The sequence below is a fragment of the Micromys minutus genome (assembly GCF_963924665.1).
Source record: "Micromys minutus genome assembly, chromosome: 10".
Taxonomy (NCBI): domain Eukaryota; kingdom Metazoa; phylum Chordata; class Mammalia; order Rodentia; family Muridae; genus Micromys; species Micromys minutus.
The window spans coordinates 12,415,356-12,432,255 of record NC_137979.1 but is presented as its reverse complement, the minus strand read 5'-3'; the positions used below and the strand labels follow the sequence as shown (position 1 = coordinate 12,432,255).

Sequence of the window (16,900 nt, the reverse complement as noted above, 5' to 3'; positions counted from 1 at the left end):
TACTGAGGTCCCCACCGACCAGATTATCTCTAGTTGGGAGAACAGAACACAGGAATGGGAGTCCATAGACAATGCCCCAACTCTGGCTCCTCAGCCAGCCTCCTGCTCCTCTCTAGAGTGGCCACAACCTTAGGCAACCCAGTGCGTCCGTGGGGCTCCCTGCTTCCCTCTGGTGGCGGAAGCGCAAAGCGCGGACTGTCACATAGGAGACCCACAAACACTGGACGCTGCCCAGAAGAGCACCACGGGCCGGGCCGGGGAGTGGGGGGGGACCTAAGGGGTTGGCGCTGGGGCAAATGGCCAGCAAACCTGTTGCTATTACCAGATCATATTTTGGGGGAAACTGAGGCCCAAGAAAAGTGAGCGTCTGTGCACTGGTGTTGAGAGAATGGGGATTCCAGAGGTCCAAGTGAGTCAATGGCACAGCCAGGACCTCTGCGGCCAAAGCAGTGGGGAGCGCCGGATCCTCACTTGGGGGTAGTTTGGATTTGTTTTCCTTCCAGCACACGTAGTTTCTGGAGCGGAGCCTCAGGCTCAAGGCGGAGGTCGCCGTGTCTAGGAGGAGCGTCCGGGGGCGGGACGTGACGCACCTTGGCTGGGAGGTGCCAGCCCGGGCTTCGGCTAGTGCATATAAGAGCGGTGTGGGGCGCAGAAAGCCCGAGCCCGCTGTCTGTACCCAAGAGCCCAGACCAGCTCGCGCGGTCCCGAAGCCAAGCTCCTCCGCCACTCCGGAGCCCTCTGCAGCCCTCCTTCTCTCAGCCACGCATCCGCCCCTGGGGCCCCTCTGCCCAATGAAACTGGCCGCAATGATCAAGAAGATGTGCCCAAGCGACTCTGAGCTGAGTATCCCGGCCAAGAACTGCTACAGGATGGTCATCCTAGGCTCATCCAAAGTGGGCAAGACGGCCATCGTGTCGCGCTTCCTCACGGGCCGCTTTGAGGAAGCTTACACCCCTACCATCGAGGACTTCCACCGAAAGTTTTACTCGATCCGAGGCGAAGTCTACCAGTTAGACATACTGGACACATCTGGCAATCATCCGTTTCCCGCCATGCGGCGCCTCTCTATTCTCACAGGTGAGTGGGGGACCGAGTCTGTGGGGAGCTGATGGGGCCGTGTGTCGTGCTTGGGGGCCGTGCTGTGCCTGGCAGCTGCCCTCACCTTTCCCACTTGTTCCCTTTTAGGAGATGTTTTCATTCTGGTGTTCAGCTTAGACAACCGCGACTCATTCGAGGAGGTGCAGAGGCTCAAACAGCAGATCCTAGACACCAAGTCCTGTCTCAAGAACAAAACCAAAGAGAATGTGGACGTGCCGCTGGTCATTTGCGGTAACAAAGGCGACCGGGACTTCTACCGGGAAGTGGAGCAGCGGGAGATCGAGCAGTTGGTGGGCGACGACCCTCAGCGTTGTGCCTACTTCGAGATCTCGGCCAAGAAGAACAGCAGCTTGGACCAGATGTTCCGTGCACTCTTTGCCATGGCCAAGCTGCCTAGCGAGATGAGCCCCGACTTGCACCGCAAGGTGTCTGTGCAATACTGCGACGTGCTTCACAAAAAGGCTCTGAGGAACAAGAAGCTTTTGCGTGCGGGCAGCGGAGGTGGGGGCGACCACGGTGACGCCTTTGGCATCTTGGCGCCCTTTGCTCGCAGACCCAGCGTGCACAGCGACCTCATGTACATTCGTGAAAAAACCAGTGTTGGCAGCCAGGCTAAGGACAAGGAGCGCTGTGTCATCAGTTAGGAGCCCCCAGGGTCAGTTAGCCACACAACCTTAAGACCTTTTTTGTTCAAAAGTCAAATCGGATTCCCGGGCCAGCCTGCGTGCCACGAGAGCGCCACTTGGCCTCCTCCCTCCCTCCTTGGACACCCAGCCCTGTGCACTAGGGAGATGCTGCCAAGACAGTAAGGGACAGTCATCTGATGTGAAAGGGAAGAGAACTAGCTAAGACCGGGACTTTCGCCTCCGACTCTGGGATGCCAAGACCCAGCAGAGGGGTACTTGGCATTTTTCTCAGACTTGAGAGTATGAAGTTCATCAGCTTGTGAGACTTCAAGTAACTGTCCCGCTTGCTGCAGGGCCAGGACTAACAGGGCATTATCTTGTCTGTGATTGGTGTTGCCATGACCCGCTGTCAGCCACCTCTGTCCTCAGCAAACTGGAAACTTTGGCTTGAGGTGAGGGTGGGGGTGTTCAATCATAGCCAAGCGACTTGTTTACATGTGTGTGTGTGTGCAATTACCCAAAAGAAAAACACAAAACTTGCACTTTAATAGTTCCAGTGTCAACATGACATGAACAAAATCTCTACATTTCTATTGTGTGAGGTCTTTATTATTTTTTTTAATTTAAAATAAAATAATTTTAAAAATGGAAAATGGTGCTTTGCTTTCAGGATTCCTACCTCAGTGGGAGTGGCCAAGAACTGGAAAGGGCTTTCAGAAAACAAATGGTCTCTCACTTCCAAGTGAGACTTGCTCTAGACCTTCTGGTTTTGTCTACACTCTGCCTAGTCTGTCCTGTCACAGAGGGCCTTGTTTAGGAGAATATTCCTACTCTCCCTCCACACAACCCATCTGTTACTCAATCATAGCAGGCGACAGGAAACTGTCACACTTGAAACTCAAACCTTGATCACTACAAATAAGGAGGCTGAGCTGGAGAGGCGTGTCTAGGAAGGTGCCTGCGCTGAATGTTTACTCCTTGCCCCAAGGCTGCCACAGGACCTAGACAGGGAAAGTCCAGAGAGCTTGGAGTGCAGCTCCCAGAAGCACTCAACCTGGTGGGGCTCATCTCCTCTGCACTCTCCTAGCTCCTGTGGCTAAGGGCTCACAATTTGTGACCCAGATCTCCTTGCCACTCCCACTGTCAACTTAGGGCAAGCGTCACCTTCCAAGCCTCCAACTCTGCAGCTAAGAAAGAGGCACTTTGTTCAGGGGTCAACACTGTCTCCAAGGACTTAGCACAACTGCTGCAGCTGCCGAGCCAAATACTTGGTTTTTTGAGGGTCTTGATCTTCAAGGGATGCTCAGAATTGTCTTATGTGTAGAGGGGGAACGGGGGGGGGGTGTCTTGTCAACCCTGCTTTGGGAGGGGCCATTTCCAAGGAACTGCACCTCCTCAAATCTCAGAAAGGCACTCACTTCTCAACAATGAATGGCCTGGCTCCCCGGGTCCCCTGCAGTAGATATGTAGGCTTTTGTGCTGGTTTAACAGATGCACATGCTGGGCGGAAGGAACACAGTGAACATTTCCTCTACACCTACTCAACATACTGCTCTAATTCTTCATTGTAAAGACCTGCAATTCCAGGGTCTGACTGCTAGCCTTGAGAGAAGACAGAGACAACAGGCAAGCCATGTGTCCTGAGAGCAGAACATACTTTTAATTACACATTTGAAAATGTGACAGGTTAGCACACTGGAACAGAGAAGCCCTTTGAGGAAGCCTTTTTTTGTTCCTGTCAGGAAGATCTGAAGCTCCTGCATTTCATGTGCTCTGTGCTTACAGGAACTGGTCAGAGCCTTAAAACAGGCCCAGCCACTACTTCAGCTTTGCAGAAAGCAACTGATTCAGTTAAATAACAGTCCCAAGGCAGAGGTGGCATATTGGCACCTTCTACTCAAACTCAGAGTCCACTTTCTGCCCAAACCACTCAAAACTCTTTCCCACATTCCAGGTCCCAAGTGTGAAGCATCTTTGATAGACAATGTCACCAGAACACTTGCTCAAAACACCCCAGCCAGCCCTCCTGCCAACAAGGCCAGTTGGCAGGCACCTGCTAAGTCCTGCACTGGTCAGCCCAAGCTGTGCCCATTTCAAGATCCAAACAATACTGGGTACTTCTCACCTTCCTCCCGAGAGAAGGGAAGGGCCATGGTGCTCAGTGTAACAGTCCCTGAGAGACAGAGAACACAGTGTCCTACCTGGGAGTCACTGGGCACTCTACACGGGGAACACAGCTAAGGCACCTCCAGACTTAGCTCACCATGCCCTTCAAACCACACACGCCCTGACTGAGAAACTGCCCCGATTGCTCCTGTCAGCTACTCTGCTCCAAACCAGAAATGTGAAGGGACCATGTGCAGGGCAGCAGAGGGGAGATGACGAGGTAAGCCAGGGCATATGAATCAAGGCAGAGCTGCTTGCTTAACAGCCTCTTTGAGTCAGTGTGGGAAGGACAAAGGGCCCCAGGCAAGCAGTGCTTTGGCTATTCTGAGCACTGCCTGAAGTGATGGGGCTAAAGGGAGCATAAGGCTAGCATGCAGGAGGCTGGAAAGTGGAGTTGGTGGCTGGTTGGCGGAGCTCTGGGCTGACGCTCCCCCAGAGATATAGTTTCATTCAGGAGTTCAAGCAAAAAAGGAAGTGAACTGTTTTGGGGGAGAAGCCACCCACCCTCTGGTCTTTCAAAACAATGTTCATACTCTCACAGCTTTCTTTAATTATAATAAATCCATGCCATCTGAGTGCAGGCATAATTTACCCCGTGAATTCTATGCAAATGCTTCATCAAACTGCTGTTAATGGGAACAGTATGTACTTGATACCATTCTGATGATATCAGGAGTGGGAGGAGCTGAGGGAAAGAAGGGAACAGCTACTTCCTCTCCCTCTGTGCCCTGTAGATCTGCTGATGGGGCCGGGGGCATAGATCGTCAAGGCTGAGCACACCACTAGGGCCCCCACACCAGCCACATGTGGCCTCAGTTTAGAACTGGGGTCCCAAGGAGTTGGACACCACAGGTGTGAAGCTTTTGTCTGTTGGCAACTTTGCTGGGAGCTGGTCCTACTCCTTGGGGATCTCAAACATGCAGAGGCTCTTGTACTTCTGCAGAAGCTCGTTCTTGGTCCTGACTTGCTCTCGGAGGCTGTGGAGCTGCTGCTGTTGCTGCTCAGGGCTTACATGGATGCCGGGCATGGTGCCTATGAGCTTCCGCATCTCCTGGAACTTTGTTTTGAGGGCGTTCAGATCCTGGTGGAGATCCGGGCTGTCCTTGTCCATGCTGGGCGACAGGGGGAGTAGAGGGCAGTCAGTCAGTTATTAGCATGTGTAGCTCATCTCCACAATGGCTTCCCTATTTGACACCTCTGATGCCTTTTAGAATGTTGTCAGACATGTCTGTCCCCTGATTAGGTGGCCTTAGACAGGGATTGGTCTTTTATTTATTTTGTTTGTTCTTTAGCTTTAAGAGCTCATAAAAACACTCCCAACTAGCACACTTGACAAGTCAGATACTTTTAACCTCTCTGTGATGGCAAGAACCAAGTTGACTTCATCACAGCTGATTTACCAACCTGGCCCTACACATAGGACACTATGCTCAAGAAACAACTGCGGATCAAGAACACTTGCACAAATATGACAGCCTGAGTTTGGAGCTCCGCTGTTCATGTAAAAGCAGGGCACATGCCTACAAATCCAGCTCAGGCTTGGGATGGATGAGGTGTAGAAACAGGCAGACCTCGAAGCTGAAAGAGCAACTCTCAGGTTCTGTGCAAGGGAACAGAAGGAAGGGTGATGAAGCTGGGCATCACAAGTGTCCACCTCTCCCTCCCCCGCCACATACACAATAACATTTCCAAAACAACCCGTCAAAGGGATGAATTCATGGAAAGAAAGGCCACAGCTATGCTAAACAAACACCATCATTAATCATCAGGTGACCCTTCCAAAAACAAAGAAAACCAAACTTGTTGAAACACTCTTTCCACCTGACCCGAGCCATCTGTAGGCCAACCAGGAGGCTTTGCCAGTCAACAGGGACTTCATTTCACTGAGCTCTGGTACTTGCTTAGGCCTGTTAACATAAGGACGAACTCCCATAGAGCTAGTCACACATTTTAAACCAGCTACAAACTACTGGAACATTCTCAGCAGACATGGGCCTACCTCTACCACAGCTCTGCAGCTGCCTTCCTCTGGATCAAGGTCACTTTGAAGGCAGATCATCATTTCTGTCCTTTCACAGTCCTGGCATGGCAGAAATTCCCATTCTTGCTGTCAAACTAAAGCTAAAGAACCAAAACCCTAGGAACAAAGGTGTTGACCCAAGACTAGGAAGCAGACGAGCTTGGAACCAATCCCTGCTCAGTGTACAGAACATTTAACAAAACTGGTTTACATCACAAGTCTAGAAAAATACAATAAAAACAAATAAAAATAAATCCCACAAAACTTAAAACAGGGAAGGAGGTTTATAGTAATAAATTCTTGTAGTAAACATAACCCAGCCCCAAACGCTAATTCAGAAAGCGAAGTGTGGTTCATGTTTCAGATCCTGGCTCTGAAACTCTCCAAATTCTAGATGACCATTCTTTACAGGTGAACTTTGGAGGAAGAGGTAGCCTTCAGACATGCAACAGAACCCACAGGGAAAGCCACTGGGAGAGGAGCTGGGCTGCAGCCCTCTGCAGTGGGCCATTCACCTGCCCTGGTTTGGTAGAGGTAAATAGCACGGAAGTCCTGGGGTGAGGAAAGCATCTATTCAGGAACCTGCTCGAACCAAGAGGGAACCTGATATGCCAGGATGACCGTGAAACAGTGAAATCCCCAGGCCTAAAGAACAGGGTCAGACTTGATAGTAAGGGAATAAAAGCAAAAAGCTCTAAATGGGCCTGCCTTTGTGCTCAGTGTTAGTCACCATCCAACTTTAGAAGGGAAAGGGAGAGACTAGGTCAGGATCGATGGAAATCATACAAACAAGGACAAAGTTAGAGCATCGTGGTCCATCTGCTGTGCTTTCATAAAGAGTGGGTAGAAAAAGTATAACCATGAGGGCAGGAAGAGCATCCTCCCAGCGGCTAGCACAGGCGTTTGGACATGTGTCCCAGGCAGTGTGTCCACCAGCAATGCAAACGCAAGGGAAGGCATGGGCCAGCAGGCCAGGCATGCCCCTCACCTCTGGGTAACCTGATCTGGGGCCTGTATTTTTCTCCATCAAATGTCCATCCTTCCTCAGAAGCATACACCTATCTGTCCCTGCTGACTTGCACCCCCAGTCTTCTCTGCTCACAGCTTCTCCTCCACTGTACTGATTCCAGTGGCTTTCACTTGTCCCAGACCAACTTTTCTTATTTAGTAGATGCTGGAAGGAAGAAATTCAAAGTGATAGATATGTGTTAGAAAAGGGAAGTCCTTTTAGCTCCAAGTCTCAAGAGACACCTGTGTTAGCATATGACGTAAACTGTTGTAGATGATTTCAAAATGTACAATAACAGACAACCATATGTATACTTTTTTTATTCTGACAAAAGCATATCAAATGTGGCTCATTCTTGTCTTTCCACATTAATATGCATTTGATTACATTGTAAAATTATTTATAAACAATTATCTGGAGTGTTTGTAAGTCATCGACATGGCGACATACATTGTGTACCTCATCTTTACATAACTGTGCAATCCGGAAAGATATCATACCAGGAGAAAAGGGGAATCTAAAGACATTATATAACTTTTGACAGATACTGCGAGAATGCCCTCTGAGCTAGGCACCCAGACACCTATAATCCCAGTTTCTTGGGAGACTGAGGCAGGAAAACCAAGTTTGAGGTCAGTCTAGGCAGCACACTAAGACCCCATCCCAAACATAAACATACACCTCTGTAAAACTCAGAGATATCTGTCTCCTAACTGTCTGTGGCTCGTCCCTGTCTCACAGCGATCTGGCTTTCTCTGTAGTTCTGCCAGCACCTACCATGTCTTTGGTACAGTAGCTCTGGACCTCCCAAACCAGCTTTCATTTACACAGGACTGCTAGTGTTTTCATTCTCCTCAAGTTATGAAGGTTCTGCTACTTAAACAATGGGGAAAAAACTGTTCTAAGGCATGCCTTCAGGCTTGTTTGCTCACTCCCAGCAACTCCCACATCCCTCTCTCGATTCTAGCTCCGCCTCCAGCATCCAGATTTTTCTCCCTGGAGTGTGAGAAGCCTGCAAGCATCCACAGTAGAACAGCCATCTGACTGTTTCTGTCTACATCCATGGGGGATGGCAGCCCCATCCACTAAGGCTGCCCTCTCCGATTCTCCCAGCTATGTGTCCAGCTAACTCCCCCTCCTCCAGACAACCACTGCCACTGCTTCTTACATATAGAGTCCTCCCCTCCTCCCAAGCCCTCTGTCCTATCCACCTTTAGAAATCCAAGTCTGAGCAGGTCACTATGCCTCTTAACTGTGGTAGCCCTTCACCCCAACATACGCACAAAACAAATCCAATTGTGAGAAGCCGCAAGGGGCCATTCCAAGTACTTTTAACTTTCACTTCCCTGGCAGCTTTTCTTTTACTGTATTTTCTGCTGGAAGGGAGGCTGTCCTTGTGGAGGCCATCAGGGCCTAGGTACTTATACTGTGAGTCTCCAGAGACCTGGCACAGCAGCAGACACAGGAAGCCATTCTTCCAAGCAGTCACCAGACAGGTCCTGAGGGCACCCTTTCTGCTCCAGGACACAGCTGAGAGAGACAGTGGGCCCAAGTGAACACAAAGCAGCACAGCTGCACATCCCAGACATCATCTGTGGGGCGCTTCCTACACAGCCCAGCAGGTCTCAGCTGGCGAGGAGCCTGCGTGTGGGAAGAGGCAGGTCAGCAACGCCCTGTTCCCATAAAAGAGGTCTTGCTGACCTGCAGTGAGCAGGCGGGAGGGATGCTTGAGCACAACACTTGAACTCCCTGTGCTGGGTCAACAAGGATGGCTCTCCTGTACCCACTAGCAACATCGAGTAAAAGTGTGACATTTAATTAAAACTACATTGCTTAAGCTCCCAAATCGACAGACTACTAAGTGGGTGGGCCAAAAAGTGGCAGACAAGCAGAGACAGGCAGGCTGGGACTCCGAAGGAATCTGAAGGAAGCTCTACTCCTCCTTTCCGGTCTGTCCCTTGGAGCTTGACTATATACAAAGAGGCCTCAGAGAGTGGGGTGTATAGTAGTTCTTACAAGCATTTCCTCTCTCCATTCTTTAAAGCTTCAAAAAACATGCTGTGTGTGGTGGCACATACCTTTAATTTTAGCCCTTGAGACAGAGGCAGGCATTTCTCTAAGGGTTCAAGCCCAGCCTAGTCTACATAGTAGTTCCAGAACAGCCTGGACTACACAGAGACCCTATCTCAAAATAACAAATAAACAAACAAACAAATATTTAAAGTACATAAATGAAAAGCCTGTCAATTCTAGTATAGAAGTGAATCTAGAGCTTCATGATTGACAGGCAAAAACTCAACCACTAAGTTACATTCCCGGTCTTCTTTCCAATTTATCTTGCCCAAGTGGGCCTAGAACTGAGTCCTCTTCTCACTCTTGCCCAGTAGCTGGCTGTACAAAGCTGAATGACCAGGACTGGTAAACTACATATTCTCTGATCATCGCTTCTCTGAGAGAGGCACAGCCCAGAACTTCTCCTGACATTCCTCCTGGTCCCTCTTGCTGACTTGAGCCAAGGCTGAGGGCTGGCTGTCTCTTTTAGGTTGTGCCACCGCTGCTGATTTGTGTTTGCTGTCCCAACTCTACTGAGCTGGACTGCTGGTGTACCATGAACTCTTTCCAAGTGGATCAAGCTGCTGCTGCTGACTGGTGAACTGAACTGTGATTTCCAGACAACACAGATGGGAGTTGTTCCACAGAACCTTTCTAAACGGTCCCCTTTCCCCAACCTCCATCCTTTCTTTCCCATTACCTCTGGTGAGTGGTAGATTAAAAGAGTGGTTAAAACATTTAAGAACCATCATTAAAAACAAGGTTTGAAAAAATATTTAAAGTTACAGGGTGCAGTGGAAGGATCTAAGTGTAGGACGTGACCTCTAGGCGAGTCTTTAAAGACACACAGGTTTCAGGGAATTCTGTCCAGTTAAAGACACTTGTAACTATTGGGCTTTGCATATGCCTAAACAGGGCAGATGACGTGGTCTGCTGTGACCCCTGAATAAAGGGCTGAACATCTAAGCTCAATTTAGAAAGAAAAGGGAACCCTAGAGGAGCTTTTGAGAGAGGTCTTACCATGTAGCCCAGCCTCATATGAGCTTTGCCCCATCTTGGCCTCCTGAGTGCCAGTACAGAGTTATACTGTACACTACTCCTCTGGAGCATTTCAGAAAGAGAGCAACGAACCTGATAATGCTCACAGAATCAATTCCAGAGGCTTTAAAGACAAAGGAACTAGTTAAAAAGCAAGTGGTGATGATACATGCCTTTATAAAAAGAATTCAGGACTAAAATACTCCTTATTATTAGTATTAGAGAGTAGGATGTCTACAGGAACCGAGAACATCTGGAGATTGAATGTATGATTAGAAGGCAGAATCCACATGAACAACAGTTAGTATTTCACAGCCTTCATAACTGGTATTGGGAAGAGGAGGCGGAGGAGACAGTTCTGTCCTTTATTCTCCATTAATATACAGCCTATAAACATCTAAAACTTAAAAGTAAAAACTGGAATCCCAAATGTTCTAGGAAAAGGAGACCACTATCTAAGACATTTTCTTTTGCGCTGATGTGCCACATCCTTAATCCCAGCACTTGAGGCAGAAGCAAACTATCTGAGTTCAAGGCCAGCCTGCTCTACATATCAAGTCCCAGGACAGCTAAGCCAACACTACAACCTATAGAAACCCTGTCTCAGAAACCAAAAGTCAACCAGACTTTGTTTTACTGTTGTATTGTAGCATTGTGACTAGAAACCAGGACCTTGCACACCTAGGCAAGTGCTCCAACACTGAGCCACAGCCTAGTATCAAGGACTTAATAAGCAAGAATCTGTTATGCTTTGATATAATATGTCTCCCACAGACTCCCATTTTAAACATTTGGTAATACTATTAGTAGGAATTTCTAGAAACTTTAGGAGGCTAGGCAAAGCTGACGGGATTAGGGTACTGGGAACATATCCTCGGGGAGTATTTTCTCCCTGCCCCCTTTTATCCTTCTCTCTTCTTCCTAGCCACCATGATGGACAGATGATTGTGTTTGGTGAAACTCTCCATCAATGGACTAACACTGAAACAGACGCTCCCCCTTAGGTTTTCTAACATGTGTTTTTGGCACGTGACAAGAAAAGGAACAAACAGTGGCTCACACTCAGAAGCTGTCAAAGAAAAGCTGAACAAACCTGACTACATGAAATCACAATTTTCAGAAGGAAACAACACCATGACCATTTCAAAGATGAAATAAAAGTCAACCACCTGGGAGTTGACATTGGAAAGGCAGAGAAAAGAAGCATGGCCTAACAGAAGTTCAGAAAGCTGGCAGGGAAGAGTACATAAGGCAAAACCAAAAAAATTAAAATTGTAAGCCAGGCAGGATGGAGCACACCTTTTAATCCGGCACTCAGGAAGCAGAGGTCTCTGAATTCAAGGCCAGCCTGGTCTACAAGAGTTCCAGGCCATCCAGAGCTATATATTAAGACCCTGTCTTAAACTAAAATTGCAAATGAAAAGATATACTTAAATAATAAAAGACACCAATCAACTATTATTTCTAACCTTCCTATCAGACCAGTCTGGCTAGAAGTCCAGCAGTAGCAGCAGAGTATGGGAGAGAAGAGAGATACACTGGTAACAGAAGCATAAATTGCTGCATTCTTTACCGCTTTGCTAACAGGGATTAGAGTGCTACATTCACACAGCACACAGCACAGCACTAGGAATTTCTCCGGGAGACTCTAGAGAACCCACTGAGACACTGCAGACCAGGTAAACATTTCAACTATAGGAGCAGAGCACATGTTGGGTGGAAAGTTTCAAGGACTGACAGCTCAGTCCTCTGTGGAATGATGTGCACATCTGGGAGAGGGCAGCAGTGGGGAAGAGAGAAGATGGATTACTTCCTACTTTCCATCTATGCAACCCACCTTTAATTTGTCTTACTGCTTCATAGGTGGCAGATTTATGGGCCATTTCAGGTTAATGGAGTTTTCAAGTTAGCTGAAGTAGCCCGATCTGAAGTTCGGAAGAGTCAGCTAAAAAGATGAAAGAAGCAATGACTATCAAAATAGAAACTGCCTGTCCTTGCTTCAGTGGTTGCACGGCAGAGGATTTACCTCACTATAAACTTGAGCAAAGAGCTGTGCATCCAGCACGGTACCTGCTGCAAAAATAAAGTACCAAAATGCCTACATGTGAAGACCAGCTGCATCTCAGATTCTTCACAGCCCCACTTCATGAGATGGACTTTTACATGTGCACGGAACGGAATCTACGGCAGCCCAAGGAAATGGCACACCACAGCCTGGTCCCCATTTCTATGGCATTCCATTTCTGAAAAGACACACGTATATAAACCCAGACAAAAAAACTTAAGGTATCCCAGCAGCCACCCATTGTAACGGTACCTTTTATTAATTAAAACCCTCTTATGATGTAACTAATGGTGAGCTTTTTAGAACAAGGTTATGTCCTTTACTTCAGACTTTACTTCCTTACTCATCCCAGAAAAGAAGGCCTCAGCTCAAGGACTGCTGTGGAAAGCATAGAACAAGGATCAGAGCCCGGCAGAGCCATGGCCCTGGACCACTAGGCCTGCTGTAAGATTTGCCAGCAGCTTAGTCCTCCAAGAATGAAGGCTTACCCTCTGAAGGTGCTGCCCTCAGTTTCCTGTCTTCTCTGAGCAGTGACCTCAGGAGCCAATATCAGAATACAGCACTTCTTCCCTACCCAGCAAGATTCTACCCTACCTTCCTCCCTCTTACAATTTCAGCCCCACAAGTAGCCTCACTCACTATGAACTGCTACTCCAGGCTTCCTAAGCCCCTTCCTCCCCTCCCCTCCCCTCGCCACAGTCCTCATCTCTTTGATAGCCTACAAACTCACACAACATCCCAGAGCTTTCAAACTGGACCAACCTTTTTCATGCAAACAGTACCATAATGAGGGTTCTGCTTTCCCCTGCGTCTTGTCTTTCTTACTGCAGTTTCTCTTACATGCTTACTGGCCAGCGCTGCCAGTCCCATCCTTACAAGTGAACTTTAAAGGCTCTGAGTAGCAGTGCCACATCCTGACTCTTGTAGGATAATGGACCTGGTTTTTCTTGGAGAAAGAAGTTTTCTCTTCTGCTGGTCAGTCACTTAAGGGAAGGCTCCTGATTCTTTCTGCTGGGCTAGCAGCCACACATCGAAGGATGGCCAAGGGGATCATAACCCATTTTAAGCCTGTTTCCCTTCCCAGCCCCAAAGTATAAAATATGTCCCACATTGACTTTGGCTTATACCTTCCTAAGAAGTAGTTCTCAACCTGTGGGTCATGACCCCTTTGGGGGATGTTTATCAGATACTTATGATAAGATTCGTAACAGTAGCAAAATTATAGTTATGAAGTGCCAACAAAATAATTTTGTGTTTGGGAGGTCACCACATGAGGAACTGTATCAAGGGTCACTCAGCTGGCTCTAAAAGATCAGTACTGGGCAGAGCAATGCTTTCACTGTTTGCCAAGGTAGAAGAGGGTAGTTACCGAACTGCTTAGGGAAGGGAAGGGAACCCGGACTGTGGGCACATCCCGAGTAGACATCTCCCTGTTCTTAGACCACCTTCTTTCACACTGCTTGCAGAGGTTTCTATCACTGCCAGGCCCTGAGGTGTGGAGAAGGCCATGGTCAAGGCTGATGCTTGGTGGTCAGTAGGTAAGTTAGCCCTGGCCAGCTGTTTTCTGGCAATTATTGCTTATCCTTCCTGTTCTTATATGCTGAATAATAAAAGTCCCTTGTGTGTCCTTTAGACAAGCCCATGTGATCAACCTGACATCTTTCACAGGTATGCTCTTAGGAGTACCAGTTCTATGAGAAGTAAGTTACCAGCCCAAGCCACAAGCCACAGAGCTGTAGTTTGAACCTAATGTTCCTAGCGGGCTGGAAAAGATAAAGACCAGGTTAGCCTCAAACTCAGAGATCCGCATCAGTTTGTCTGAGTGTTGGGGCTAAAGGTGTGCTCCATCATTGAAATGGTGTACCTAGACAGAAAATTACTGCCTGGGAAAATTAAGTATTCACAAATGATAAAGCAAGCTTCAGCAGACTTTAACTCAGACCCTCTCTCTGACTTCATAGCATGTTCTTGGTAAATTCACTTCCTGTCACTGAGGCTGGCCCAACCCAAGTGCTCTCCTGGCTTATGAGCTTCCTTCCTGAGGCATGGGTAAATGTGTACCCATTTGTTTTAATTTTTGCATGTATATCTGATTACTCTGGATAATCCAATACTCCGGCACTGCCCTGAGATGGAGAGGTTTTTATTTCCTTCACTTCCATCTCTCTAACTTATTTGCCAACAGCTAACACAAAGGGGACAGTCTGCCTTACCCTACATACAAGAAGCTCATGTTGTATGAAGCCAAGAGAGCCGTTAACTTGAGAAGCAGAGCTTTGCAGTCATTTGAAAAGTGGCATATGAACACTGTGCTACCCACCTTTATGTCAACTGAACACAGCCAGAGTCATCAGAGAAGAAGGAGAAACAACTGAAAAAATGCTTCACAAGATCAAGCTGTAGGCAAGCCTGTTGAGCATCTTCTTAATGTGGGTAAATCATCCTGGACTTAGTAAAAACACATGCTGAAGCTGGGCAGTGGTGTTCCCTGGCATTAATCCCAGGACATGGTATTTAAATCTGCTTGCAGTAGAGGCAAGCAGATTTCTGAATTTGAGGCCAACCTGGCTTACAAGTAGTTCCAAAACAGTCGGGAATACAAGGAGAAACAAAAACAATAAAAAGGGAGGAGAAAGTGCACTGAGTAAGACGAGTGAAGAAAGAACTCCTCCAGGGCCTCTAATCTATCAGCCCGACTGCAGGATCCTACCCTGACTTCTTCCAATGAGAACAAGTGATATGGAGTCTAAGTCATATGAGGGAGGAAAATAAGCCCTTTCCTCCACAAGTGCCAAACCAGAGCAAGAAACCTAAACTGCCTCAACTCCAACAAAAGGGCACACCAATGTTCATAACTGTGACTAGAACTGTAATCCTGTCTTAATTCACTGTTAGTATTTAGTGGTTTAGAAGAAATCCAGGGGTTTGGACCTAGTGTCCTGTGGCTATATAGTCACGTGGTAAATAACCTGGCCAATGGCAGATCATATATACAGTGGCAGTCCAATGCTTATAATGTAACCAAAACCTTCCTTTGCCTAATGACACAGTAGCTGTGGTAAGGCTGCAGCAAGATGCACCACTCATACGAGTGTGAGGGAACAGTTACACTGCCTGACCGGTAAAAGCGAAACCTGTACAATTACAGGTAGTTCTCACTGCTTGATAACAATAATAATAAATGATGTCACTAGCTTATGGACTTATAACATTATACTGTGAGAGTCACAGTTGCTAGGTGTACTGATATGCACCCAGAGCCCCAGCACTCAGGAAGCTGAGATAGCAGGACCAAAAGTCCAAGGGCAAAAAACCCTGTCTGAACAAATATATAAATAAAACTCACCCTTTTAACAGAATGTCTTAGTACACCAGCAGTAACTTCCACACATCCCATACTTCTCTGTTCTGTATAAGTGGTATATCTTGTATGTATGTGGGTGTCACACAGGTCTGTGAATGCCTGAGTACAGAGATGGGCATGCACGGGTTGGGTGCCTTTCTCTGTAGCTTCACCTTATTCCCTCGAGACAGGATCGCATATTAAATAGGAAGTTCAGTGTCAACCAGGCTAGCTGGCCAGAGTTCTCAAGCTCTTTGTAGTCTTTCGAAGTGCTGGGGCTACGGGCATGAGCAGCCATGACTGGTTTTTTATGTGGATGCTGAGGATTCAAACTCAGGTCCTTGTGCTTGTGAAGGAAGTGCTCTCACCAGCCAAGCCTCCCACCTAAGTTTATCAAAGCACACTTGAGAATGCCTGCACAACAGTGTACCTCTTGGAAATGACCCAAGTGTATATGGAAGAAACAAAAACACAGGGCATTATGAACACTGGAGACTTTGGGCCTAAACAACACACATCCTTGGATATTCTATTAGAATAAAGTTAAGAGTGGGGCACAAACATTTAGAGCAACTTCTGTGTCTTTGTTTCAAATGTTTTCTAGCATCACTACAGTTGTATAAAACTGCCTTCAGACTATGTGTGTAAGGACTTCAGACACCTATCCCCAAGCCACTGAAGGACTTCTTCATAGTGCACTGCGGAACCTATGCATTTGATCAACTCTCAAGGTGACTATGTGGGCTCTCTGGGAAAGTGGGACGTGGTCCAGAGCGCACTGGCTTTGGTGGCTCTGAACCACGGACACCAGAGGCCGCAAAAGGTGGTGTCTTGACCTTTCCTAGGCCCTTACCATTTGATGACATTGTGAACCAACGGCAAAAAGGAGTAATTCTCCTCCTTCACGCCAGCGGGGGACTGAGGTCTCGGAGCCGCCGGCGGCGGGAGCGCGGCGACCGGCAGAGGCTGAGGAGGCGGCGGCGGCTTAGACTCCGGCAGTAGCTCGGGCGGTGGCTGTAACGCATCTTCGGCCTGTCTCCCACCAGCCACCCCAGAGGAAGCCATAGCACCACGCTTCCTGCGGCTGCGGAGGGTCGCTGGATGCTTGCGTCACAACTGCGCGCCCAGGAGGCCGGGCGGGAAAAAGCTCCGAGTTTGCGTCCTGGGCGTAGGCAGGCGAGCGTTGCTAGGCGACGGGTGTCAGGGCCGCTAAATCGAGTAGTCAGGATTAGTGGATCTACATCAGTCATCTTTTTCTAGTTCACATGACAGAGAGAGGTCAAAACACCAACGAGGACCCCGGGACTGACAGGAAGAACGAATGACGCTAGTGAGCATCCTGTGAAACTGGGGCTCTGCGGCATCAAGCATTCAGATGACAAGGATCTTCTTTGTGTCACGCTAGCCTCCAGGAGGGCCCCTTACTGGCGACAGCAAAACACGCCATACAAACTCATCCTACATGGCTGCCAAAGGAAAAAAA

General features: G+C 48.0%; 2 protein-coding genes across 3 annotated transcripts; one reads left to right on the top strand and one right to left on the bottom strand.

Annotated features, from left to right (window-relative positions):
- Positions 1-683: 683 nt before the first annotated feature.
- Positions 684-2,358, top strand: RASD1 (ras related dexamethasone induced 1). Of its 2 annotated transcripts, none has more exons than XM_080923116.1 (2): positions 684-1,077; positions 1,186-2,358. In XM_080923116.1, the coding sequence occupies exons 1-2, from the start codon at positions 792-794 to the stop codon at positions 1,740-1,742; spliced, it is 843 nt and encodes a 280-aa protein (XP_080779242.1). In that variant the 5' UTR covers positions 684-791; the 3' UTR covers positions 1,743-2,358. The 2 variants fall into 2 exon arrangements, with proteins under 2 accessions (XP_080779242.1, XP_080779243.1); XM_080923117.1 differs by having other exon boundaries at positions 1,260-1,472.
- A 1,055-nt stretch (positions 2,359-3,413) lies between these two features.
- On the bottom strand, positions 3,414-16,493 carry MED9 (mediator complex subunit 9). Its single transcript, XM_080924409.1, has 2 exons — positions 16,271-16,493; positions 3,414-5,002 (listed from the first exon to the last, which is right to left on the bottom strand). Exons 1-2 carry the CDS (start codon positions 16,480-16,482, stop codon positions 4,786-4,788), a joined length of 429 nt encoding a protein of 142 aa, XP_080780535.1. The 5' UTR covers positions 16,483-16,493; the 3' UTR covers positions 3,414-4,785.
- Between the last annotated feature and the right edge of the window lie 407 nt (positions 16,494-16,900).

Coding starts and splice junctions, on each gene's coding strand:
- RASD1 (XM_080923116.1), top strand. CDS start 792: ATGAAACTGGCCGCAATGATCAAGAAGATGTGCCCAAGCGACTCTGAG. Junction 1,078..1,185: donor GCGCCTCTCTATTCTCACAG/GTGAGTGGGGGA, acceptor GTTCCCTTTTAG/GAGATGTTTTCATTCTGGTG.
- MED9 (XM_080924409.1), bottom strand. CDS start 16,482: ATGGCTTCCTCTGGGGTGGCTGGTGGGAGACAGGCCGAAGATGCGTTA. Junction 5,003..16,270: donor GTTCACAATGTCATCAAATG/GTAAGGGCCTAG, acceptor CCTGTCGCCCAG/CATGGACAAGGACAGCCCGG.